Raw genomic sequence first — 26,024 nt, 5'->3', positions numbered from 1 at the left:
TGGGGCACAGAGGAGCCAGCAGGGGCGCTGCAGTGGCTGGGCAGCACCTGGGGACAGGAGAGCCTGGAGGTGGTGAGCTCTGACTTTAGGTGCCAGGGAGCTTCCCAAGGACCATGGTGACTCTGAGAATGACTTCAAGGACTCCATCTGCAGGGATCGGGATGGACTGGGCCCCAGCTACTGGCTCTGAAACCCGCGAGCCTCGTCCTGGGCTCTCCCTGGGCCCTGCTGAGGGGGACTTCCTGGTGCACATCCCTCTTCCCTCACGGGGACGACCCTGCAGTCTGTTGGCCCTCCCAGGAGTCCCCAGCTCCTCGCCGCCTCCCCGCTCAGGGACCTCTCTACCAGATCGCGGCTCCTCCAGTCCCCCCTGCCCCTCGGGGACCTGGCCACCGAGGCTCTGAGCAGAGGGGCACGACCTGTCGTGGTTTAATGGGGTCGCTCTGGCTGCTGCCATCGGAGGCCGACTAGGGACCGGGATGAAAATCGGCCCCTGATTAGAGACCCACAGCAGCTCTCCAGGCAAGGGGCGGGGGAGGCCAGAGCAGAGCCGGATCAGGATACGGTCTGAAGCCAGGTGTGCCGATGGGTCAGATTTGGGCGGCGATCAAAAGAGGGAAGGAAAGGACAGCTTCCAAATGTCTAGCCTGAGCCACGGGAGAACAGAGCATCGTCTCCTACGACGGGAAGGGCGGGCGGGCGGGAGACGCGCTTGTTGACTAAAGAACTGGAGCTTGGTTGGAGGCGGGTGCCCATTAGACATCCAAGTGAGGGGGGTCTGGCCTTCAGAGATGTCCCGGCTGGAGATACACACCTGGAGGTAGGTGTTCAGCACCTTGAGGCCAAGTGAGGAGAGGGGAGTGAGGACAGGAGTCAGGGGTCCCAGCACTGGGCTCTAATGGTTACTCCATGTTTAGAGGTCAGGGTTCCACAGTTCCTGGAAGCGGGGACTGAGGAAGTGGGGCAGTGAGCCAGGGCAGGCTCAGGAGAGAGTAGAATGTCCCAGAATCAAGTGAAGACAGTATCGAGGAGGAGGGAGAACTCAGTGGTGTCAGATGCTGTTGATTCTTCAAGGAAGAGGAGAACCAAGAACTGCCTGCTGGATTTCACAATTCGGAGTCATGGGTGTCCCGGAGGAGGGAGACTGTTCTCTGATCATGACAGAATTATCCAGAAATAAAAAACAGAATGATCACTGGGTGTGGTGGCGCATGCCTATAATCCCAGCTGTTTGGGAGGCTGAGGCAGGAGGATCATGGGTTCAAAGCCAGCCTCAGCAATAGTGAGGCACTAAGCAACTCAGTGAGGCCCTGACTTTAAATAAAGTACAAAATGGGGCTGGGGATGTGGCTCAGGGGTTGAGTGCCCCTGAGTTCAATCTCCAGTACAAACAAACAAACAAAAAAAAAACCAGAAAGATCTCCAGAAAATAATAATTAAAGTAAGCAAAACAGTTTAAATAACCAGTAGGGCAAGGAAGAATTCTCAATGGGAAGTTTAGATTGAAAGATCATAAAAATATGACATATCCAAGATCTTATGGGGCTGGGGATGGAGTTAAGTGATAGAGTGCTTGCCTCATGTGAGCAAGGTCCTGGTTTGATCCTCAGTACCGCAAACAACAACAAAAAGAGAATCTCCCCTGAGTCTTTATGGGATGAAGTTAAAGCCATATTTAAGGTGAAGTTCATATCCTAAAATGCACAAATTAGAAAAGAATGATCAAAAACTAAGTAGCTGGGCACAGTGGCACATACCTGTAATCCCAGCAACTCAGGAGGCTGAGGCAGGAGGATCACAAATTCAAGGCCTAAGGCAGGAGGATCAAAAGTTCTGGGCTACTTAGTGAGACCCTGTCTCAAAATAAAAATATTTAAAGGACAGGGGATGTAGTTCAGTGGTAGAGCACCCCTAGGTTCAGTGCCCAGTACTGCCCAAAAAGAAGAAGAAAGAGAATTTAAAAATCCTTCCCAGAGGTCTTAGGCAGTACAATAAAGTAGGGGAGAGAAAGGAGGTGGGAAGATTAGAAAGAAAAAAGTCAAATTTTGATGATTCATAGAGGACATGAATAGGCTCCGAGAAAATCCAAAGGAATCTACAGAGAAAGTATCAGAATTAATGAGTAAATTCAGCAAGATCACTCTATATAATGCCAATATGCAAATCAATCACATCTCTGCATACCAGCAGTAGGTGACTTGAAGACAGAGACAACACCTGTGCCCTAAAGCCTCATCAAGAGGGTCAATGACACCATCGGCGTCATCTATGACAGTGCTCGGCGCATAGTAGGCACACAGCCAACGTCTCCTGAGACCATTCTGATTGTTGTTCAAGTCATTTTTCTTTGCCCAGGTCCAGTCCCAGCTGGTGGACCCTTGTCTCCAGGGCTGAGCAAAGTCCCATGGTCTCTTCTCACACCTCCTTTCTGGTCCTGAACCACTCCTGGGACCCGCAGACAGTTGGGCCTCTGCCATACTCTCGAGTCAGCTGACCCCAGAGGATGCTGCACACAGGCAGCAAGATGCTTCAGTTGAAAGAGAGTCTCCTCCATTAAAAACAACCTTAGAGAAGGCTATTTATTCATGTGGAAAAATATTCATGAGAGATTGTAACATGGGGAAGCTGCAAACTCCAATTTCCGTTCTTTCTTTCTTTCTTTTTTTTTTTTTTTTTTAAGAAAAGTGCCAGGCGTGGTGGCACAGGCCTGTCCTCCTAGCTATTTGGAAAGTGAGGCAGGAGGATCCTGAGTTCAAGGCCAGCCTGGGCAACTTGGTAAGACCCTGTGGCAAAAAAAAAAAAAAAAAGACCTGGGATGTAGCTCAGCAGGGGAGTGCTTCCCTAGCAGGAGCAAGGCCCTGGATTTAATCTCCAATATCACAAGACAAATAAGAAAGGCCTGGAGCTGGGGGTGTAGCTCAGCAGGGAAGCTCATGTGTGAGGCCCTGGGTTCGACGCCTAGCATGAGAAAAAGTGAGCGCATACATAGGCCCCTTTCTAGGCATCCATAGAAAAAAATATATCTATATACACATATATGTACATATATACACTCCTTCGTGTGTGTGTGTGTGTGTGCGTGTGCGTGCATATCTGTGTGCACGTGGAGGCACACCAGCGCCCTCGTAGGGGCGTCCCACCAGTGGCTGGGCCACGGGGCCCCTGTGGGGGAGTCTGAGGCCACCCGTGAAGGAGCAGCTGGCGGGAACCCACTGCCTTGCTCTGGGAGCTGTTAACGCTGCCCCACGGGGACGTTCTGTGGGCCTCTCGGCCACCACCCCGTCCTCCGCCAGCGCTGCCCTGAACGTGCTCCGCGTGGGGTTTTGTGGCATCGGATGAAGCCCCGATTCCGCTGTGAATCAGTGGCGGGGACCGGAGCAGCGGAGGCTGAGAATGCCGGCCTGCGGAGGCCGCCACCCTGCAGGGCGTTGAACCCCCAGGCCCACAGAGAAGGGAGCCCAGCCCGAGGCTCTGGGTCCCACAGGACGGAGACGGGCTGACACCGGCGGCCTTTGCTCTCCACAGTGAGCTGAGAGTTTCCCAACTGGCAAAGAAGGTTCTCGCCCTCCTCAGCCCCAGCCCCAGGGGCAGGCCTCGAGCTGCGGGTGGGGAGGCCGGGCCTCCTCTGGCCTCTCCCCGACCAGAATGATGAAGACCCTGGTGGAAAATGCTTGCCACCCAACAGGGTGTGGGACGCAGGGTCCCAGCTGTGTCCCGGCTGTGACAGCGAGGACAGAGGCAAAGCCTGAGGCGGGGAAGGCAGAGTGAACAGTGGGAAATCACCCGTCTAGGGGGTGGCTGGCGCCCAGCCTCTTCTTCTCATGGTTTTTGCTATTGCCACCTCTGTGTTTGTGCAATCAAAACAGGAAGAGGCTGTGAGCTGGTGGACGTCACGGGTCAGGAGGAGATTTCTTCATTCCCTCACTGCCCCTGGTTCCAGAAGTGGAGGGGGTGCCAGGGAGGGTGCCTCCCTGGGCAGGCCCACCAGGGGCCCGTGCCTGGGCTCCCCTTTCACCTTCACAGACATTCCACAGGTAGGAATTCCTGTGCCCATTTTTCAGATGAGGAGCTTGAGGTTCAGACAGGTCCACAGCTGGCACGGACTGAGCCGGGGAGGTGGGCCCTGAATGAGGCCCGAGCCAGGTGGAGGAGCCCAGGCCCTGGGACTCACCGTGTAGATGGATTCAGCCGGAGCCTGCGCGGGTCTGCTGGCCGAGCCTGGATCCGGGTGCTCCTTGGTGGTGCGCTTTTCTGGAGCCAGCATCTGTTTCTGGGGAGAGAAAGGAGCAGGCTGCTGGGGTTGGCATGAGCAGCTCCAGGTCCCTCTACCTCACAAGCCACCAGGAGAAAGGGAGGCAGCCGTCACAGACCACACAGAAATCCATCCCTCACACCTTCCACCCGGCCTCTGGGAGGCGAAGCCAATGTCTCCGGCACCTACAGGCCACCACGTGTGTGCCCGCGTGTGCCCGCGCTTAGGAACCCAAACCACGGGGGCAGAGGACTGGCACAGGGGAGGCAGGGGCTGCAGGGCCTGGTGCCAGCGTGGCAGGACCCAGACCTGGAGCTGAGGCTGTGGGTGGGCCCAAGCACGTGCCAGTCAGCTGGGCCTCGGGTCCCTCTGGCCCGGAGCAGGCCCCGGCCCGCCCACCCCTGGCCTCCGAAACAGCCCTCCTTTTTGAGACTGTTCAAGTATTGGAGCCGGCGAGGGCGAGCCCGGCGGCCAGCACACGCCGTCAGGCCGAGGTGCAGCCTTCCTGGCCTCCTGGACTCCAGGGCCTTCGGAGGGATGGACAGAGAACCGACGGCGCCACCAAAATGCGGTGCGTGAGCGAGGGGCACGGAGAGGAGGAGACCAGAGGCCCTCGAGGCCACGCGGGCAGGATCTGGAGACAGAATCCAGCAGCCAGGCGTGGGGCGCGTCCCAGGCACAGGGACCAGCACGCCCCGGGCCCGAGAGGAGGCCAGCGCGGCCGGCAGGTGGACCTGCCCAAGGTCAGGACGGCTGCGTGGACCGTGTGGGGGACGGAGGCCAGTGAGGGGAGCCCCCGGGGCACTGGTGGAGCCGGGCGGGCCTGGGGAAGGCCAAGGGCCCACGACAGTCGGAGGCGCAGAGGGGGCGGCCGGACGACCCCTCATCACAGGCACCACGCTGCCAAGAGTGGAGCGACGCCGCCTCGTCGCGGGGCAGGAGCTAATTAAAAACCCTGGCGGCCTGCCAGCCCCAGCCCATTTACTCGGGATTAGCTCTGAGAGCCACTTAACTCGCAGGCAGCAGCCGCGCCGCCCCAGTCCCAGCGCTGTAATGGCTGGGAACACGGAGCCCAGCAGGGCTCTGCTTTATCTCTCGGCCTCATCCAACCTGCAGACAACCAGCCCTCCGTCCCCTCTGCTCTGCACAGGAGGAAGTGAAGGCTCAGAGAGGGCAGGGGCCTTGCCAAGGCCACACAGCCAGGAAGCATCTGAGGCAGCACTCGAACCCAGGCCCGCGTTCCACCGAGACGCTGACCGACTTCGCCTGGAGGTCTGCTCCACCTGTCTTGCTAAATGGCAGGTCTCACGGACGCTGTTGGACAGGCGCTGGCATGTGTGCGGTTCTTTACAGTTGACAAAGACCCCTGGGACTTGTCCTTATTCTCATTTAATTCTTGTCACAGCCTGAGGAGGTGGGCAGGGATGGCCACCTAACCAAGAGGAGACTGAGGCTCGTCCAGCTGGGAAATGGCTGCCCTCCGAACAGGCCTAGGGGTCCTGTCCTCAAATCCCCTGCACTGCAGCTTCTGGAGGCCACCATTTCTGTCAGAGGTGATGGTCACCCCGGGCACCTCGGTGCCTCTTCTTGTCAAGACAACTGGGATCCCAGTCCTCTCCCCGGCCAGCCAGCCGGCCCCGGGGTGGCCAAGGGTGGGGATAGGAGCGCCCAGGCAGGGCTCTCCTGAGGCCCCCTGGGACCAGCTGTCCGCAAAGTGCGGCCCCTGGATGCCAGACACCTCCCCAGGCGCACGCTGGGCCTGGCTGGGCACGGAGGACACCATGGTGTGGCCTCCTGGGCCTCCCAGTGGGTGGGTGCGCTCCTCCCTGACATCCAGGGAGGCGAGTGCCCCTGGGGGTCCCAGGAAGGAGCCCCAAGCCTGCAGGCGAGTTGGTGTGCAGAGGAGCAGGACGGGAAGGGAGAGGAGAGCCGGGAGGCGGCCAGGCAAGGTCACAAAAGGTCGAGCGCCGTGTCTTTACCCTGTGGACAGCGGTCCACCCGGGCAGGGGGTGGTCAGGTCTGCATTTTGTGGGCTCCCTCTGGTCCCCAGGCGAAGGGTGATGGGAGGTTGGGGCAGTGGGAGAAGGTGGGGGGCCTCCCAGCGGGGGCTCAGGAAGCCTGGGCCTGGCAGAGGGGGCTCCGTGGGAGAGCAGATGGGGGCCACTTTGCTGTCGTCGCAGGTGTGAGAGGCTCTGTCCCTGGAGCCAGCTCTGCCTGGTCAAGCTGTGGGCCTTTGTCCTTTCAAAGGTGATTTTTTTTTTTTTTTGGTACCAGGGATTGACCCCCAGGGCACTTAACCACTGAGCCACACCCCAGCCCTTTTCCTATTTATTTAGAGACAGGGTCTCACTGAGTTGCTCCGTCTGGCTTTGAACTTGAGCTCCTCCTGCCTCAGCCTCCTGAGCTGCTGGGATTCCAGGTGAGGGCCACTGTGCCCGGTGATTTCCAAGTGGAGAAACCGTCCAGGGCAGCCCCCTGGCCAAACCCAGCACAGGCGGAGGGAGGGTGGCCAGGCCTGGCCGAGCCCCGCTCCGCACACCAGGGCTGATGCCTGGCCACCCTTAGTGTCCTCCTCTGAAATGGGAGGGACAGTGCTGCCTTGCCCATGTTGTGCCCGGTCACCTCCAAGTCACTTCTGGTGTCAGTGTGCCTGTCACCTGTCATTCCACCCACAAGCACTGACGAGGTGCCAGGGCTCCCCAGGACACACCAAGTCCCCACCCTGCAGGGGCCGCGCTCTGGAGGGGTGAGCCGTGGGAACCCAGGAGCCAGCGCGGTCAGCGGAGGACAGAAGGCAGAGGGGGAGGCAGAGGCCTGTGTTCCAGAAGAGGGGTGATGAGGTCGCGGGACCAGGTGGGCAGCAAGGGAGAAGGGGCTGGCCCTGGGCAGACTGTGGGGTCAGATGGGCTGAGAGGGGAGGAATACAAGCCCCAGGCTTGGGCCTGAGGGTCTGGGTGCCCAAGGCCATGGGCTGGGATGCGGAAGACTGCGGGGTGTGGGGGGGGGTGGGAGGGGTGGGGGGCGTCAGAGGGCTGCTCTGGACATCAGATGGGGAGGCCCTGGGGGGAGCTCCGAGGGCTATGGGGGTGTCTCGGTGCACGGGGAATGTAGCCCCCGGAACGGAGTCCCCCCAGGGAAGAGCTCCGAGGAGGGAGCCTGGACTGTGCCAAGGCCCTGTGGCCCTCCAGCCAGGTCAGGGCTCCTGTCATGCAGGCGCCGTGGTCACCTCCATTTCCAAGGCGGAGGCCTGTGCTGGTCTCCGAGCACCCGGCTCCCCTGGGGCCCTGCATTCCCCTTGCAGCCCCACTGGGGAAACGGAGGCATGGGGGAGGCCAGCGCCCTGCCCACCCTGGGTGCTTCTGCTGTGTGTCCGTCCCGTACCTTTTTCCAGAGCAGCAGAGCTGTGCCCAGCACGCCCAGGGCAGTCAGGAGGCCGGTGAAGCTAAAGAGCAGGGGCTTCTGGACGCTCTGCGGGGGGTCCCGGTACCCTGCGTCTAGGAGGAAGAGCAGGGGAGCGGAGGGTGAGTCCCCGGGAGGAGCCGGGCCCAGCCTCACCCACCCGGCCCGCAGCCCCACGCGGCCCCCAGCTCCTCGTCTCAGGCTCGCTTTGCTGAGCCTCGTGGGTAAGTGGCCTGCCTCGGGTTTCTGGAAAGACAAGGGCGTGTCCTGGGCTTCTTTAGGGCCTGCCTTGGTGAACCGGCTCCCCGGGGGCTGCCTGTGGGACCCAGGGCGAGTCACGTCGTCTTTTAGGGGCTCCCCTTTTCTCTATTTAAAATGGTGATAACGAGGATGGGTGTGGTGAGGGTTGGAGACAGGCTGGTACTGGGGCTGACAGGGGGCTGGGGGGACCCACATGGCCGCTCCCAAGCCCCCATCCATCTCTCCTTCTCTTGCTCCTTCTCTTTATCTGGTTGGCAAAAACAGAGTGCCACCCAAGGGGCAGGCGCATCAGTGCTATTTATCAAAGTTCCTCCTATTGCCCGACACCGGCCCGTGGGTGCAGGGCCTCACTGGGTGCAGTGACACGGGCCTGTAATCCAACAACTTGGGAGGCCGAGGCAGGAGGACCACAAATTTGAGGCCAGCCTCCGCCAGTGAGTGAGACCCTGTCTCACAATAAAAAATAAAAAGGGCTGGGGATGCGGCTCATTGGGAAAGTGTCCGGCCCCTTTCAGTGGGAATCCCAGAGGAGGCCAGAGAATATGGCTTTGGTGATAGGCTTGTTCTTAACTTTCAGGGGTCTCACGTCTTTAAGAATGTGGTCAAAACTAGGAATTTGTCCCCAGAAAGATGATCTTACCCACGTCCACACACCTGACTCTGCAGAGACCCCCCTCCCCCTCCCCCGTAGTGCTCATGGGACCCTGAGACCAAATGACCTCTCTGAGGTCACCTGCCAGAGGTGGCTAGAGGCAGAGCCACAGCCCCGCCCCTCCCCAGCCCCTTTCTACCCCTTCGGGCAGGGGGCTCTCTGGGGACGCTCGGTTCTGCTTGGCCAACGCTGAAGGTCAGGGCCGCCAGCTCCCCCTTCACACCCTGGGCCCCCAGCTCTGCCAGGGACCCCAGCAGCGCTCACCCTGGAGGAGGCAGAGGGGCCTCACCTCTGACCAGGATGAAGGTGCCGTTGCCAGCGACGGCGACCTCGGAGCTCGGCCAGAGGAGGCAGCAGTAGTAGGAGCCTGTGGCCGAGGCGTTGGGCAGCCTGAGGGTGACCCTGCAGTCCAGCGTGTAGGTCTGGTTCTCGGCGCCCGGGGCGGGTCGGCAGCCGGTGGGCTGCTTCCTGCTGGTCCTGCCCTGGAGATCCACGTGGAAGTAGCTGACAGTGAAGGGCTGGAATTTGGGGGTGTACTGGTAGGTGATTTTGCAGGTGAAGGAGACGGCTGAGTTGGCCAGGGAGGCCACAATGGGGAGGCCAGTGTGGGTCACCGACTGCCCTCCTGCAGGAGAAGCAACAGGAGACAGGTCACATGAGGCTACCTCCACCTCACTCCTCCCACGCCCTCACCAGGCACAGATGTGGTGCTGAGCGCGACACACACCACGACCCCTCTCCTGATCCACCCCGAGGCCAGGCAAGAGCCCTGTTTGGCAGAGGAAGAGACTGAGGGTCAGAGAGGTCAAGTCACTAGCTCCCGATCCCTCACCAGGGCGGTGCTCCCAATCCCTCGCCCCCCCCCCCACAAAGGCCAAGAGGCTGCGCTGAATAAAAGCACAGCTGGAGAATGAGGAGCAAAGAGGCAGGAAAGTGCAATGAACCCCAGAGTTTCCTGGCCGTGCTCCCACACCTCTCGGTGCCAGAGGACGAGGCAGGTGGCCAGGCAGCCGAGGGGACGGGCCTTTCCCAGAATCACAGCTCGGGGGGGATTTGTCAAGTTGCTGTGGAGTATAACAGTGAGACCCCAGAGGGGAGCCGTTTCCAACCACGCAGAGCACTCCACGTGTGGCGCTCCAGCCGTGACCGTGGCGCTCAGCGCTGCGGCGGTCAGTTCCACAGCTGCCGCCCCTCCCCCTCCCGCACAGCAGAGCTCTCAGGAAAAAATCCAAGACCCCCGAAGCCACGGCCGGCCTGGCTGGGGTCCTGACCCCTCCTGCGGGCCGCTGAGATGCCGCTGACACCCAGGCTCTCCGCGGCCGGGCTCAGCACTCCCTCTCCGGGGCCTTCCTGTCCGGCCGCAGACAGTTTTAAATTGGGGTCGGCAGCAAGCAGCCGGGAACACGCAGGCCGCCTTGTTAATCGGGAGAAGATCGTGCGTGTGAGAGGCTCGGAGGGAGCCAGGAGATTTATTTTGCTGGAGAAAGTGAGGCGTGGGCCTCCTGCCGGTGGAGGAGGCTGGCCTGAGGCCAGGCCTCTCTTCCCAGGTCCCTGGGGGAAGCCAGGCCTTCCAGGAGACCCGGGCGGGATGAAGCTGGCTCTCCATGCCCGTGTAGCTCTGGATGTGTTGATATTTGGGGTTTCCCGTTGAGCATTAGATAGATACGCCCTGCCCCCAAAGACCTGAAGACTCGGTTCCAGAGAACCCACCGGTGTCCACGGTCACTTTGAGTCACTTTGTGATGATGAACACGACAGCGCTCACTGTGGCAGTAGCCACTGAGCAGGCAGCGGGCCCCCTCGGGGGGCAGGGACCCCTGTGGCTGCCCCTGGGCTCCCCTGGTGAGCAGGTCAGGAGGGGTGTGGCAGGGTCCTTTGTATTCCTGGACTCGGGGGCAGGTTACAGTTTTGCAAAATCAACCTATTTGTTTTGTCATAAAACAGAGGTTCAGAACAGAGGTTGTCTGAGAGGCAGCAGGCAGGGAAGAAGGGGCAGGGGCGGGGACCCTCTGGGGTCCCCTGGATGCTGGGAGGACCAGAGGGTAGGGTGATCCCTGAAGGACACGGCTCTTCACTCCACCCAGCAAGCCCCAGGCACAAGCCCACTCTTCCTGTGGCCCCGTAGTGGCCTCCATTGCTCACATGGCCTCAGGCCCCAGACTCGGCTCAGGAGTGAGGGCGGCGGGCCCAGCTGGTCCAGGGTTTCCTCACGAGGAGTTGAGATTACAACCCAATCAAAGCCACCAAGGAAGTGCCCCCCAGGGAGCTCACTGAGACCTCTCTTCTGCGGGGACCTGCTGCTCCTCCTCCAGTGCATTAAGAGGCCACCCAGGACTGGGGGAGCGGGGACCTCCTGCCAGCTCCAGCCCCTTCCCATCTGTCCTGCAGGAAGACGTTCATCTGATTGTCTTGAAAAACTCTCCCTATCGGAGGTCCCCTCCTGGAAAACGCGGGGACCTGCACTGCGATGAGGCTGATCTTCGTGCATCCTGGGATTCTGTGAAAGCAGACACCCACGGTTCCACAGCCTCCTGCGGTTCGTTATTGTAAGGTCAGAGGTCAGGATCTCGAAAGGGCCAGCCCTGGCCCTGGTCAGCTGCAGGGAGCAGAGGCTTGGGAACGAGACCCTCGGGCCTCTGATGAAACTGCCGTCTCTCCAGAAAGTAGAGGGAGGAGGTGGCCTGCAGGGCTCCAGGAGTAAGCTCAGCCCATCCTCAGACATCAGGCCACCTGGGGGCACAGGGCTGGGGGACCCTGAGGCCCTGGCCTCCCCAGGATCGCCTGCTCTCTCCTTTGCTGGGCCTCAGCACCCATCCCGGCCCACGGCAGCTGCCCAGCTCCCTCACCTCTCCTGAACCTGAGCCCCAGAGGCCCCGGGGTTTGGGCTGAGGGGATCCAACCCCCTGTTCCAGTGGCCAGTTGAGGTCAGTACAGCAGGGAGGCCCACGGTCATTGACTTCCTCGTCCATGAGTGCGGTTCAGTTATCAGGTGGGGCCCGTCCTGGGCCTGGGGGCTCCCTGATCCGGCCACAGCCCAGGGTGACAGGCGAGGCTGACGTGGAGCAGATAGAGCCAGGGCAGGGGGACCGGTGGCCTGTCAGGGGTGGGGAGGGGCCTGTTGGTGACCTGGGCATCAGGAGGGCCTTCATGGCCTGGGAACAGGAGCACACAGTCAGCAGGGAAAGAGCATGATCTGGCTGGGTACGACACAGGCCCTGTGTCAATCAGACACCACCACAACTTGTCCTTTGAGACAACAATTGCAACCCCACTCCACAGGGAGAGAAACAGAAACAGATGGTCTCAGAGGCCCAGAGTTGCAGAGTGCAGGAGTGATGGAGCTGGGCTTTCCTCGGGGGCCGTCTGTGCCGAGGGAGAACCCAGGCTGGGAGCAGCGGTCAGAGACAGAGCCACGTGGGGGCGCGACAGGCTGAGGGCAGGTGTGCGCCGGGCAGCACCAGGCACAGGAGCCACCAGATGGGTTGGTCAGACTCTAGGCAGAAGTCCTAAGTTTGCATAGTCGATGGCTGAGAGGCCACTGCGAGAGCCCACGGCCTCGTGGAGTTACACCTCTGGATTATGTCTCATGGATCTTTGTCCCTTGTCCTGGCAAAGCCAGTGGGTCCCTCATGGGACAACGTGGGCCAGGGACAGTGAGCTGGCTCGGCGTCCTCTGAGACACCATTCACGCAGCTGCCTGGAGGGTACACACCCCGGAGGACTGGGAGAGCCAGGAGGGAGGGAGGGCCGCTGGGCCGTGCTCACACACCCAGGGGTCCCTGAGTGGTCCATGAGAGTGCCCCCGGAGACCACCCCAACACTGCAGGTTTCCAGAGCACAGCAGCACCCTGTTCCCAACACCGGGTGAGGAAGGACCCTGTCCCCACAACGCTCCTCTGCCCTCCCTGCCTCTGCCCAGAGGACCATGAGGAGGGGTCTGAGTGGCAAGAGACAGGAGGGGCCTGGTCCCACTTTCACACAGGCCCCAGGGGGCCGGGGAACGTGTCAATGGTCATCAAGTCAGAGTTTTGTCTATTACAGTTGAAGGTTTGCAGAACTAGGACTTAGCCTTGACTCTAAGGGGCCAGAGGACTGTGACTTGTTCAGAGTGACTGGGGCCACTGAGCCCCACTGGGACAATTCTTCCCATATGGAGGGTCTAAAGGGCCCAGGAGCGACTCCACGTGGTTTTTCTGATCATCCTCCAGGCCCTGCGGGCTCTCGGGGGCAGTGGGCTGGTAGACGTGGTGAGGACAGTGCCCCTGCCGGCTGCTCCTTCCAGAGTAGGGAAAGGAAAGGGGAGCGACTTGAAGGTCAGGTGCAGGGGAGCTGTTCTGAGGGAGTCCTGCAGCCTGCGAGAGGTGGACGGGTGGCACAGGGCAGAGAGGGGAGGAGGCACCCTGTGGGTGAGGGCCTTGGGAGCCAGGGGCAGGGGGAGGCTGGGGACAGAGCCAAACAGAGACAGAGCTAGCAAATGCTTGTGTCATGGTGCCTTCAAGGGCCTACCCTCCGCAGGGCCACCACCCTGCCCTAGTCCTGCTTGGCCTCAATCCTTCCTCCCCCACTTCACCCCCACCCGGCTGCCAGCAGAGGTGCCCCGGCAGGGAGCCCAGGCCACTGCTAAACCTGCCCAACCCACGTTTCAGGAGTCCTCAGGGGTGACACCTCCTGTACCCTGCAATTCTCTGCAATTTTCCAAGGCTCGGGAGAGGCTGAGAGGAAGCCTGGAGCTGGGCCAGAAATGGGGGCGGGGACAGAAGAGGCACAGAGAGCCCAGGTCCCGGAGGCAGCAGACACAGATTTGGGTCCTGGCTCTTCCACTAAAAGGCTGTGCAGCCTTGGGCATAGCCTTTACCTCTCTGAGCTTTGGTGTCTCCCTGCAACACAGGGAGAGGAACGATGGCATCCTGAGGGGGTTCCCGTGGGATTCATTGGGACCAGGAACTCACATGCCTGCCAGGAGGCCTCCCCTCAGCAGACAGGGAGGAGGCGGGGACGTCGGAGGAGTGCTCTCTGCAGAAGTTGTCTTGCCCTGTCTGCCCAAGTGACCCAAGTGGCCCACAACATCGGCAGGACAGAAGCCCTAGGGGCCTGTCTCTGCCTGGGCTTGTCTGCCACCCCAGGCCCTGTCTGACCGACCCTGGGTGTGACCCCGCTCCCCCCACCCCACCCCCGCTGCCGTGTAGCCCGAGCAGCAGAGCCCCCTCCTTCTGGTCCCCGCCTGCTCTGCGTGGTGGGAAGACCATCTACCACCCGCTGCTGCCGGGTTCTTCTCTCCTTAGGAATCTGAGGCTCCTGGACCTGCTGCCTGAGAGCTGGGTGGAGCCCCCCCCACCCCCGAGGGCACGTCCCTGACTGCTAGGGCCCAGGAGAGTCCCTGGTGGGAGGGATCGGATGCACAATCAAGGAACTTGACCACTCCCCCCACCCGTGTGTGGCCATCTGCACCACTTTCCTCTGGTTACCCCTGCTCAGGATCTGACCTCCTGCCCTGGCACGATACCTCGGGGCCCACCCAGCCCCGGGCCCAGGCAGCCCTCTGTGCCGGGCTCTGAGCTCCTGGGAGAGGTCCACACACCCCTCTTCCTCCTGCCCTGCTTGAACCGGCAGCGGCTCCCTGCTGGAGGAGACCCAGAAAGGAGTCTGAAACCAATTTACAGGGTCGAGACAAGCAATTAAAAAAAAAATTGAACATGGAGCGTTTCAAGCATAGCAAGATCGCCATTTGTGACCTTCTGGTTCCAGTTATATTCATACAACTGGGTTCAGACAGGATCACGCTACAACACACTCCTCTCAACTCTGGGCCACTGTTGGAAAAATCAGAAAGTCCCTGGGCCAGAGGATCCAGTCCACGGCTCCCAGGCCCCGCACAGTCCTGCCCAGCTGCCCGCTGTCCCTCACTTACTCGAGCTATTTCTGCTGCTGGGAACATTCTCCCAGGTCCCCTCTTTGAGGCCATCTCCGTCTCCAGGGGAGACTCCCTGTGCCACCCGTGGTGCCTGGCTCCCGAGCGCAGAGCACACTCTCCAGCTTCGTTCTGAGGCCACGTGATGAGGAGAGCTGACTTCCCCTGGGCACGGTCCCCTTTTCTGGATGAGGAAACTGAGGCTCAGACCAGGGATGAGGTTTGCCCGGGCGGCCGGCAAGCGGCGGAGATGGGGTTTTAGGCTGTTCTCTGAGCGAGTCACCCCACACACTCTCCACTGCTCTGGGCTACAGTGTTTAAAATCTCCAAGCAGACAGAACGAAGGCTTCTCAATGAAGAAAAGAAAAAAGAAATACCTCCCTGAGAGGGAATTGAACATCCAGAGGCCATTTCCCTGAATGTGGGCCATCTCATAGGCAGACACGGCTGGCCACCTGCAGGTGTTTGGGGACAGCGGTACTCGGAACCAAGCCTGCAGCATTAGGGGGTTGCTACTGTCACCCTGGCTCAAGTACAGCCCGTGACTCTCAGAGCAGGAGCAGATAGACTGTCCCTAGAGGGCCAGGTGGTGCCTGTACACACCTGAGTCGCTGGGTACAGGTAACTGAACATGCTCAATAAGCACTTAAGGAACACCCCGTGGCCCAGGATCTCGCCCAGCTCTCCCCCTCCTCCTCTGTCCCAGCTGCCCTGGCCTCCTTGGCAAGCTCCTCAAATCCAGCAGCTCCCGGCCAGCTCCCCTCTTCCTGGACCGCAATCCCTTCTACAGTGCGGAGCAGGGCGGCAGGGCCCAGACGTGCTGATCAAAGGGATCCGTCCCGACCCAGGTCGATTTTAAAGGAAAACACTTTGATTCCCCGGCTACAGAAGAAAGCCGTTCCCACGGTCTGTATTTGAGGCCTCGTGTTTGCCCTCCAATTTAATTTTGGCACCTCTTGAAGCGGGGCCTTTTAAAAGCCCTTCTGAAGGGCCCCTGGGAGGACACCGGCCAGGCTCCTGGTTTATCCAGAGCTGCTGCCATGTGCCCAAGCCCGAGTCCCAGGATGCCACAGAAAGCCCCGCAGGCTGTTCAGGACACAGGCCTCAAATGTGGGCACACGGCCAAGTGACTGGCACGGGAGGGGCAAGCGACCTTCGAATGGAGTGTGTCTTACAGGGTTTAGCACCGGTGGCCTCGGAAAGGCGCCCTCGGACTGGCTGTCACATCTGTCAACACCCCTGAATCACAGCGCGGCAGACAGATGTAGCTGGCTTGGGTCCTTCGCACGGCGGCGCTGGGTCCCACTCTTGTACCTCCAGCTCTGGAACCCATGGCACAAGGTGGCCACGAGGGGACACGAACCACGCGTGGACTGTCAAAGGTCTGGTCCTGTGTAAACGCCACAGGTGCCAAGTGGGGGTTTAGTGCCGCCACCTCCCCTCCAGGCGTCTTGGGAGGGGAGCTCTGAGAGGGTGGCCTGGGCCCGGCAGGGACTGTGTCTCTGTGCCCACCTCTGCGCTCCAGAGGGCAGGGGGCAGGGCTCTGCTTCTTGTCTCTGGATGAGGGCAGCTGACACGGAACAGACTCCCTTGGGTGCACCCTTCAGCGGGGGAGTGGGTGCCCACCCACAGTCCCACCCCTGGGAGGGACTTGACTGATGGAACTGGAACATTCTGGGACAAAGGGAAGCCCCTAGGGCTGCAGAAGCCCCGGGGGACCCCCATCAGGCTGGGAGCAGGAAGGGGCTTCCTGGGGAGGAGGCCTTGGACTGGATCTTTGGTTTCCGTTTTTTAATTACAATTCTTCAGTCCATCCCACCTCCCACCCTGTCTCACCGTAGACATTCTGGAAACCACAGGGAAGGATCAGAAGAAAGGTGGGCTTGTCTGCAGCTCACCCCCTGACGGAGCGGCTGTGCACATTTGATGTCTTCCTTTCCCATCTCTTTACCACGCTGAACTTTGAAGGAAGAAAGAGGAGGGAGGCAGCCAGGTGGGGGAGGGGCAGGGAGCAGAACTTTCGGCACCAGAAAGCTCTTGGGTGAAGCTTCTGGAAGTCTCCGACACAGGGCAGGGAGTTGGGATCTGCAGAGCAGGTAGCTGAGAGAAGGTGTTGTGGCTGGGGGCAGGGCGGGGAGGTGCTGGAGAGGTGGGAGGTGGGCGTCCTGGGAATCTGGAGGAGGGATGTTCCTCTGGGAGGTGGCGTGACAGCCTTTGCATTTTAGAAAAAGAACAGGAGAAATGCTACAGAGAGCCACTCGGTCTCCTCTACTCCCTGCGCCTCTGCCTCTCGGTCCTGGGATGTCTCAATCCCAGCTGCTCCCCAGGATCCTGCAGCCTGGGCACAAACTCTCCCTCCTACCTCGTCCCCAACCTGCCAACCCCCTACCCTACCCCCCGGGCTGACCACAGGATGCTTTCCACTGGCTGCCTCTGCTGCCACCAAGGAGGCCAGCAGACCCCTGCCCCGTGGGGCTCCTTGGCTTCTCTGGCTTTCCTTACACGGCCCATCCCTGAGGTTGGGTGCCCACAGCCTCACCTGCCCCTGGAGGCCTCTGTCACTCCCCAGGCAGGCACCTCTGAGAGCCACAGGTGAACACCGTGGGGAAGCAGCAAAGGAGTGGAGATCAGGTTTGTCAGGGGCTGGGAGAAGGGCCAGGGGACACCACAGAGACGGTAGCCTATGCGACACCTTGACAGAGACCTTAGAAGTCACCAGGTGACAGGACACTTTCCAGGCCAAGGGAGCAGTAGAACAAAGGCTCAGGGCGGGACGTGGCTGGCTTCTCCAGGGAGGGGGGTCAGCCGGCCACTCGAGCAGGCCTGGCATAGGGAGCTGCCCAGGAGGAAAGGACCGCGGGTTGACAAGGGGCGGCTGGTGGCAGTGAGGCTGTACACCTCGTTCCCAATCTGCCAACACCCCTACCCTACCCCTACCCTACCCCCAGGCTGACCACAGGATGCTCTCCACTGGCTTTGGGGTGCTTTGTGGACCTACTGTCTGCTGGTCCCCTGGCTGCTTAGGACAAGGGCCGAGAAGGGTCTTGCTGATTAAAGGATTCACAGGTTTTAAATTTGATGTGCTGCCACGTGGTCTTCAGAAATGGGCCTGTCAACCCTGTGACCAGCGCTGCAGCCCAGGTCCTCCCCGACCATGTGAGGATCGGCCCACCTGGTGGGGGGCACCCCTTCCCGTAGCCCTTCAGTGGCAGCAGGGCCTGGCCCTGAGTCCCCAAGGCTCTGGCTCTGGGCCCCCTCTTTTGAGCCATCATACACAGTCCTTGGGCAGGGAGCAAGTCCCAGCCAGGCCCACCAGGCCACCTCTCCTGGCTCTTCCAGGCACCCTGCACAACCCCCAGCCCCAGAATGAAGCCCCCAGGCACCGTGACTCATCCACAGACCCTCAGAAGCCAGGAGTTCCCAAGTCCCAGCCAAGACTCCCCACAGCACAGCTGGCCAGGGGCCTTCCAGCCTTAGACCTGCGGCCCAGTCTGTGCCTGGCCCTGTGCTGGACTCGGCCTCAGAGATTCGACTCAGGCCTGTCCCAGCCCTCAGGACCTCCTGTTCTGGCAACATCTAGGCACAGTCTGGTGTGTCCAGGGACAGTGCATCACTGGAACCTGTAGGAGGTGTGGGGAGGCCATGGTCAGACCCTTGACCTGTGAGGATCCTGAGCCCCAGGCCCAGAGGCGTGGGTGGCAGGGGGCGCTTGCTGGGGTCCAAGGAGCCAGGTTGGCAGGACACACACTCACCTGCCCTGGAACCCTGCACCCACAGCTGAGGCCTCGAGACCCCCCGAGGGTCACAGGTGCTGGTCCCTGAGGCTGAGTGGTGCTGGGTGTGCCTTCTTGTGCTGGCAAGAGGCCTGCGTGGGAAGATATGGGGACCTCAACATGTGGGCAAAGGAGGCCCAGAGTAGCCAGGGGACTTGGCCAAGGTCTCCTAGGACTCCCGTCCGACGTCCAGGCCGTCCTCAGCTGAGGACGGGTGAGGATGATCCAGCTTCTGTCCCCCTGCCCAGGCTCACCTGGAGGCCCCCTCCCTTTCCTCTGGCTTCAGCCTCACCCAGTGTCCACTGGCCCGATTCCCACGCTCCAGGGCCTCACCCAGGTCAGATCTTGTTTCTAGACCCACGTTTATCCAGACGCCGTGACTACTCTCCCGCACAAGACACGCGGGGCAGGGGCTGGGCGGCTCAGTGCACTTGCCTAGTGTGAGCAAGGCCCTGGGTTCAGTCACCAGCACCCCCCAAAATTAAAATTTAAATATGCTTACAGTACCCAAGGAACTTTGTATTGTGTCCAAGTCAGAAAGGAGTCTGAGATCCAGAGTGGACAGGGACCCCCACCTCACCCGAATGGTCACCTAGACCTGTCTTTTCCCCTAATGTACCTGGCCAGGGACCCTCTAGCCCTGGACCTGCAGCCCCTGGTCTGTGCCTAGCTCTGTGCTAAACTCGACCTCAGAGGTGAGACTCAGGCCTGGCCCAGCCCTCAGCACCTCCTGTTCTGAAGCCATCGAGATACAGCCTGGGTGTGTCCAGGGACAGTGGTCACTGGCACCTTAGGAGGTGTGGGGAGGCCATGGGCAGACCTTTGACCTGTGAGGATCCTGAGCCTAGAGGAGGGGGTGGCAGGGCCAGCTGCTGGACCCTGAGGAGTTTGGCTGGAGGGCACACCCTGCCGATCCCCCAGAGCATCGCACTTGGGCCCTGCTCAGGGCGCCTCCTGGGGCTGTCTGACTGTGGAACTCTGGTTACTCTGTCCTGGGCATCAGCGGGAGCCAGGCACCAGGCTGGAGTCCACAGAATCCCCGCCCCAGGGACACTCTTGTCCACACAGGAGGAGCAGCTACACTGGAAACACACCCCGGGTCACCCAACACGCACACGCGTGGAGACCACACACGCGTGTTCCTAGCCCTGGACGGGCAGCCCTGGGACGCCAGGATTACTGGGGGAATGGCCGTATATTTACTGGGCAGGATACTCCGCGTCGAGAGTCCAAAGCCGTTTTCTGAACAGGGCCAGGTAGCAAACATTGCAGGCTTTGAGGACCATGTCACTTGCACCACAACTACTCAACCGTCACCATAGCACAGTGGCAGCCCTGGGTGACCTAGGTACAAATGAGGGTGGCCATGTTCCAATAAAACTTTATGGGTAGACATGGCCATTTGAATTTTGTAGAATTTCACACCATCAAATATTCATCTTTTGATATTTTTTTTCAATTATTTAAAAATATTTAAAAAGCCACCCACAACTCAGGAGAGGCAACGGGCTGGATTTAGCCACAGGCCATGGTTTGCGATGTCCGCTCTGCGGCCATGAAAACAAACGTCAGCCGTCCCATCAACTAGATGTACCTTCAAAAGCATAAATGTTGAACCAAGAGGCGCATCACCAGAGAATACACGCCGTGCTCCCAGATATGCCAAGTTCAAACCAGCCCGCGAGGCTGGGGGCCTGACTCAGCGGTGGAGGGCCTGCCTTGCACCGTGAGACCCGGGTTCACCTCATCCCCAGCATCACACACTCACAGGAAAGGCCAACTCCTCCCTGTGGCTTAGGGACATGCACTACAGAAAAGCTATAAAGAAATGCCCCAAGAGTCAGGAGGCTGGTGCCTCTGAGGGCAGGTACCACCCTCAAGAGGGTGTCTTTGGAGGAATGTTCTGGAACATTCTGGAATGACCTGGACTGTTCTCTTTCTGACCTCCTCATAGTCACACAGGACTGTGAAGTGTTCATATGCAGCACAGGACTCTTCTGTGTGTGTTTCATATTTCACAATCACAACGCAGAAAGCAATGAGGACCGGCGCTGGGGGGACAGCATCTGAACCCCACCTGACGGGCAGGCTCTGTAATCTGCTTGCAAACCATGTGGCCTCCCACTGCTCTGCCAAGAGACTCTCCAGTCAGACGGAACCTCTCGCCGGTCCTCCCCGGGCTCTGCCTTCTGGCCTCCCTGCCTTTGTTCATGCTGGGCCTGCCACCGGTGCCCCTCCAGCCGGCGGCCTTCCCAGCGCTCCCTGGCCGCGCTCCAGCAGGGCCCTGCGGTCCGCCGCCTGCCTCTGCTTCCCAAGCTCTTTATTGGGATTAGACAAAGATGAAAGCAGAGGCTAGCGGTGAGGAGGCCGGCAGCTAGAAGGGAGGCAGGAAGCCCTGGCCTGTAAAAGGCAGAGCCTCGTCTACCTTTCAGACAACAAAGGGGCTGCCACAGAGCAAACCCCCTCAGGCGAATTCCACCCAGGGTCGTTCTCAGGGTCGATGCTCACAGTTTCCACCAGGCTGAGAGGGAGGCCTGTGGCTTGTTCTCCGCTGGCCCCTGCAGCACCTTGAACTGGTCCTCCTCAATGGATATCTGATAAATAAATATAGCCCAGAGTTCTGGAAAGGCCAAGAAGAAAAGGAACCGATATTTGTTGAAGACACCGAGGACCAGAAAGGTTAAGCAAATTGTTTGAGGTGACACAGCAGTCGAGAGACGAAGAGAAGGCTCTGAACTCAGGTCTGTCTGGCCCCAAAGTCCTTGGGGGTATCTGAGGCCTGGCAGAAAAGGGTGAGAAGCTGGGCCTCTGGCTCAGGTAGTTCCCTTCTGGGGGGAGCAGTTGCCCATGAAACCAGATGGCCTGTGGCTGCCAGAGCCTTTGAGAGACACAGAACTCACAGAGGGCTGAAGAGGCCCGAGGGTCACAGACCCGAGTCCCAGCTCACCCAGGAGAAGGAGGAGGAGGGCCATGCCAGGGTAGGCTGGAGACCACCAGGCAGGAGTCTGTGGGCTCTCCAAGATGTCCTGAGTCTCCATTGGCTGTGCCAGGCTGGCAGGCAGCTGACAATACTGATGTCCCAAACAGCAGGTTTGGGCTTATTATTGTACCCCTTCAACAGATGAGCTAATCAAGGCACAATGACATTAAGTAACCTGCTCAGAGTCCCAGGGCAAGAGGTACTGCTCAGACTGAACTTAGGCTGAATGTCCCTGGCTCATGCTCTTAACCCCAGATCCTGCCCAGATCCTGACCCCAGAGACTCAGGAGACTGAGGCAGGAGGACTGCGAGCTGGAGGCCGGCCTTAGCCACTGAACCCTGCATCCTGAGCCTGGACCTCAGTGAGGACACTGACCACGCGCCCTCCGGTCAGGCACAGTGCCCCCTCCGGCAGGACGCAGTGAGGGGTGGACAGTGAGGGGTGCAGGCCCGTCTGCGTGGGCACTGGGGAGGGTTGGAGGAGGGGGCAGGAGGCAGGAGTGTGGAGGAAGGGCATGGGGCGGCAGAGAGATGAAGCGGGGTGCCGTGAGCTGCCCCAGTGGGTCCCGGGACCTTCCCCTCTTGTGAAAGAGCAGGCAGAGCTTCTCGCGGTGCAGCGTTTGTTGCAATCCTGGGCAGAAGGTCCGCTTTGGTTCCCACTGTTACAAAAAAGCTTCTCCGCAGAGGCAGCTGCGGCCCCGGCGCCTGGCGAAGCCTCGGGACTCAGGGACAGCGTGTGCCAGGTGTCTTTCAGGGCAGGGGACCATGCAAAGGGAACATGATGGGGACTGGGGGAAATGAAGAGGACCAAGTGGGAGTTGGAAAGCCTCGTCACCCACCAGCAGCGGTCCCCACGCGGGTCCTCTTGGCACCCATCTGGTGTGTGGGGCCACGTGGGACGCACAGGTCGCAGGCTGGGCCCAGCCTACCGTAGAGACACACAGGTCAGCCCTGGCCTCCTCAGGGCAAATTATAACTTTGGGGGTGGAGAATGTTCTTGGCAATATGTTGGGGGGAGCCCCAGAGCCCGTGGCCAGTGGTCCTGGCTGGGGCTGAAGTGACTGGGGTCGGAGCCCGACCTCTACTTGCATCTAGGCCCTGGGCAAGGTCACTGCCTCCTGGACCTCCATTTCCCTGTCTTTGAAACGGTGCTGGGGAGGACACTACGTACCCTCCAGGGTGTGGTGAGGGTGGACGGGGTGCCGCCGGTTGAGGGCCTGGGAGAGGCGGATTCTGACCCTCGGATGATCGTGGTATAAACGCTCACTCCCCGAAGCCTCAGAAAAATGGAAGCGAATACAGAGGGAAAAGCCCCTGACCTTCACAGAGGGGTGACCACCGTGGGCAACGGGCCAGCTGTGCCCAGGCCAAAGAGGGACCCGAGGAGATCTGGCAGAAGTTCCTCAGTGCTGCCAGGAAGCCACAGGGAGGCTGCCTGGAGAGGACACTCCGGGAAGGCCCCCGCCGCCTGGGTGAACGGCCCCCAGGGACCCACCCTAACGCCTGGTTTGGCTCCAGGCCACCCAACTTCTGGGGGAGCCTGGGACCAGGAAGGGGCAGCAGGAGTGGCCCCGGGAGAAGCCTGCTGTAAAACACTTGGCTTTGGGTTGGATTACAAGAAGTGGGAGGGGCCACTCTCTCCGGTCACAGTGACAATTTTGTACCCCAGGGTGCCGTGCTCTGGGCGGCTGGCAGCTGGCCTCCCCTTCTCTCCCTGGCTAATCAATGTCAGCGACAGACCAGGCAGGCTCGGGCTGCTTGCCAGGTCCCACCCAACAGCCACATGACAGTCCTGAGGCTGGAGGCTGTCCCTCCCCAGGACCCAGGCCCCACCCATCGCCCACCCTCCTTGTTTAAGGGCCAGCAGGCCTTGCTCTGCTGGGAGGGGGCTGTTAACACAGCAACAAGGGGGACAGTGCTGTTCCCCACCCTCCAAAGCCACCTTGGCAAGGCATTAACTAGACATCTTCTAGGTCCCTGAAGGGTCCCCTGTGAAGCCTGCAATGTGCAAACAGCAACCGTCGAATCCCCAGAGACGGGTCCCAGGGAGCCAGCGCGCCGGCTGGATGAACCCGCTGTGCTGTTATCACCAACAGGAGGGAGACAAGAGGAGACAGACGGTACCTGCCAGCTGCAAGGTCCAGGGCACCAGGAGCCACCCCAGGATCCGGGAAGCCATGGGGCAGCCAAGAGGGTGCAGGGGGCCCGCCGCAGCCTGCCACCACAGAAGCTGGCTTTGCATCCCGGGCTTCCTTGGTCAGTGTCCCTCCTTCCTCTTTAGTTCCCAGGAGGGCACAGCCCACAGCGGCAACCACGGTTCCCTTTCGTGTTCCACAAGCTCCTCCCTGATCACCCTTCTGCTTCCTCAAGGCCGCCCTTGGCTACCCCTGGCCATCACCCGAATTTCCTCTCTAACAGAGGGGGTGGCGACAGATGGGAAGTCCAGGCCACACAGGCAGGAGCAGAGCTGGGGCAGGGACTCAGGCCTCCCCAGGAGGCTTCCGCCCTCCTCAACCCCTCCCAGCGGGGCCCTGGCCAGGGGACAGTGGGGGCTATAGAGAGGAGGGAACCGGGTTTCCGTGGGTGACCTCAGGTCCGGGGTAGCACCTCATTTCTGAAACACTTTTCAAACAACCACAAGCACGTCCACAAGAACTTCCCCTTTGAGTCCGGGAATCTTGATAATGTGCTACCGAGGAGTGGGCTTTTTTGGTGGGGGTGTGAGTGGTTGGGGAGATAGGGGGCTGGTGGAGGAGGGGCAGGCTGCGAGGGTTAGGGGACAGCCCCACGTTCTCAGCTGTGGACGAGGCCCAGCATCTGTTGGGGCTGAAAGACAGGCTGCCGTCCTTAGCCCAGGGAGGGCCTCTGGGGCCTCTGGCAGAGGCCCTGGGGACGCCTCCCCGTGGCTTCACTCCATCCCCCCACTGTGAGACTCCCTGGCCTGGCCTGGCCTGGCGGCACCTGCACACAGGGAAAGGTTGCTGCCTGGGTCCCCTCCCCCAGCAGACTGGGAGGCCTGCCCCCTGGGCACCCTGGAGCCACTGCTGGGCTGGATGGGGTGGGCATCTGGAGTGGCAGAGGGAAGCGACCCAGGGTGGGGTGCGTGGGTGGGATGAAGTGGGCCTCCGAGGGCACTGTGCCACCCGCCGGGGCTCACCTCCATCCGCGCCCACCGACCCCCGGAGAAGAGGCTGTTCTCAGCTGCACCAAGGAGACTGTCCACGAGGAGCTGAAGCAAGTTGCCCAAGACCACGGCAGACGGAGGGGCCGGAATCCAAGGCCAGGCTGCGAGGTGCCGTGGCCTCCTCCAGCCCCGCTGCCCCTGAACACAGCTGGGTCTCCTGGCTGCAGCCCCCAGGATGTCACAGCAGGGCCCCGCCAGGGCTTTGCCCCCACGCGTCCCCCGTGGCCACTTTGCACGTGAACCATGACAGCCCAAAGGTGCTTCCCGCCAAGGCCAGGAGCACGGGAGGATGGCAGGCAGGAGCAGGGCCACCCCCAGGAGAGGAAGACGGATGAACGCGCGACGTTCCAGCGCACGAGGGCGGGCCGGGACCCGGCGGTATTGACTGTTGATCCATCACCGTGATACATGATCGCGTGTGTCACAGCGAGACACAGATAATCTGCTTCCTGCTGCTCCCCAGCTCCTGGGGGGAGCAGGTTGTCTAAGCACCTCGATGCCATGGTGATAGACGTCATGTTAATGCCGCGGCGCAGAGGGAGCGTTTTAAAGGCACCGGTCTGTGCCTCTGCGAGTCTTGTTACAACTTGGCACTGGGAGGTGGCCGAGTGCCAGGCTGCATGAACACGGAACCCTGATCCTCTGACACTGGCAGTGCCCCCGCACCTGCCCAGGTGCCAGCTTGCTGCACCTGCCTGTCGTGCTGGAGTGCTCTGCCTCCCAGAAGGACACGCGGCAGCCTGGTCAGCCGAGCTCCTGGGGACCTTGACCTCCTGGGCACCTGGGTCCCACCTCCTTCACCTCCCATGTGTCTTCATCCTGGTGACGGCTTGGCACGGATGACCGAGCCTAAGATGCAGGGAGGCCTCTCCCTCCCCGGCTTGCAATGAAGGGGCTGCCTGTCCAGCGGGCACACAGGAGGCTCCCGCCTGGCCGTGAGGGGCTGGCTGGCCTCCAGGTGGGCAGGAGGAGGCTCACACAGCAGGCAGGCCATGGGCGACAGAGCACCAATCCACCTGCAGAGGGGAGGCTCAAGTCCTGAGTTTCTGAGCCACTCGGCAGCCACAGGGCCTCTTGGAGAGCGGCTGGGGCTGGCCTAGGAAAAGAGCCCCAACTAGCCCAGGCTGTGGGCCAGGGCCTCGGGTCCCCTGGTCGGCCACAGGAACCAGGATAACGGAAACAAACCTTGGCACAGCAGAAGCTCAACTTCCCATCGTCTCTTACCCAAGGGCTGCCAAGCAGGGACAGGCTGGGCCAGTTTCGTCTCCTCTCCTCCCCGTGACCTCGCAGAGCTGTGAATACGCAGGTTAGAGGCCCGAAGCTGAGGAGGAGCAGAGAAACCGGCTGTGGGCATCCCCAGCGGGCAACCGAGGCGGCGCAGCCCCGCGCCACGCTGTCCCAGAGCAGGCGAGGTCAGGAACAGCACCTCTCCACTGCTGGCTGGGGTCCAGTTGTCTGTCCTTCACACTGGGCACGGCCCTGGCCTCCCAGCAGGATGCACAAAGGAAAGGCCCTGGCGTGGAGGAACCCGTGTCTAGAGGGGACAGAGATGATCCCAGCCCAATTTAGTAATGGAGGGCAACTGGGGACAGCATCTACATGCCACATACTGCTC

The 26,024-nt window shown here is 60.7% G+C and overlaps 1 protein-coding gene across 1 annotated transcript in view; it reads right to left on the bottom strand.

The window, feature by feature from the left end:
- Nfam1 (NFAT activating protein with ITAM motif 1) overlaps window positions 1-23,427 on the bottom strand; it is a 28,927-nt gene extending 5,500 nt beyond the window's left edge. Inside the window, exons 1-4 of the mRNA XM_026394328.2 lie at window positions 23,350-23,427; window positions 8,854-9,189; window positions 7,634-7,746; window positions 4,172-4,270 (exon numbers count right to left, since the gene is read on the bottom strand). Of these exons, the coding sequence (XP_026250113.2) occupies window positions 4,172-4,270; window positions 7,634-7,746; window positions 8,854-9,189; window positions 23,350-23,404 (603 nt within the window). The 5' untranslated portion in view covers window positions 23,405-23,427. The remainder of the gene's footprint in view (window positions 1-4,171; window positions 4,271-7,633; window positions 7,747-8,853; window positions 9,190-23,349) is intronic.
- Window positions 23,428-26,024: the final 2,597 nt, after the last annotated feature.

Source organism: Urocitellus parryii, chromosome 5, assembly GCF_045843805.1.
Source record: "Urocitellus parryii isolate mUroPar1 chromosome 5, mUroPar1.hap1, whole genome shotgun sequence".
Taxonomy (NCBI): Eukaryota; Metazoa; Chordata; class Mammalia; order Rodentia; family Sciuridae; genus Urocitellus; species Urocitellus parryii.
This window is presented reverse-complemented; position numbering and strand designations above follow the sequence as displayed.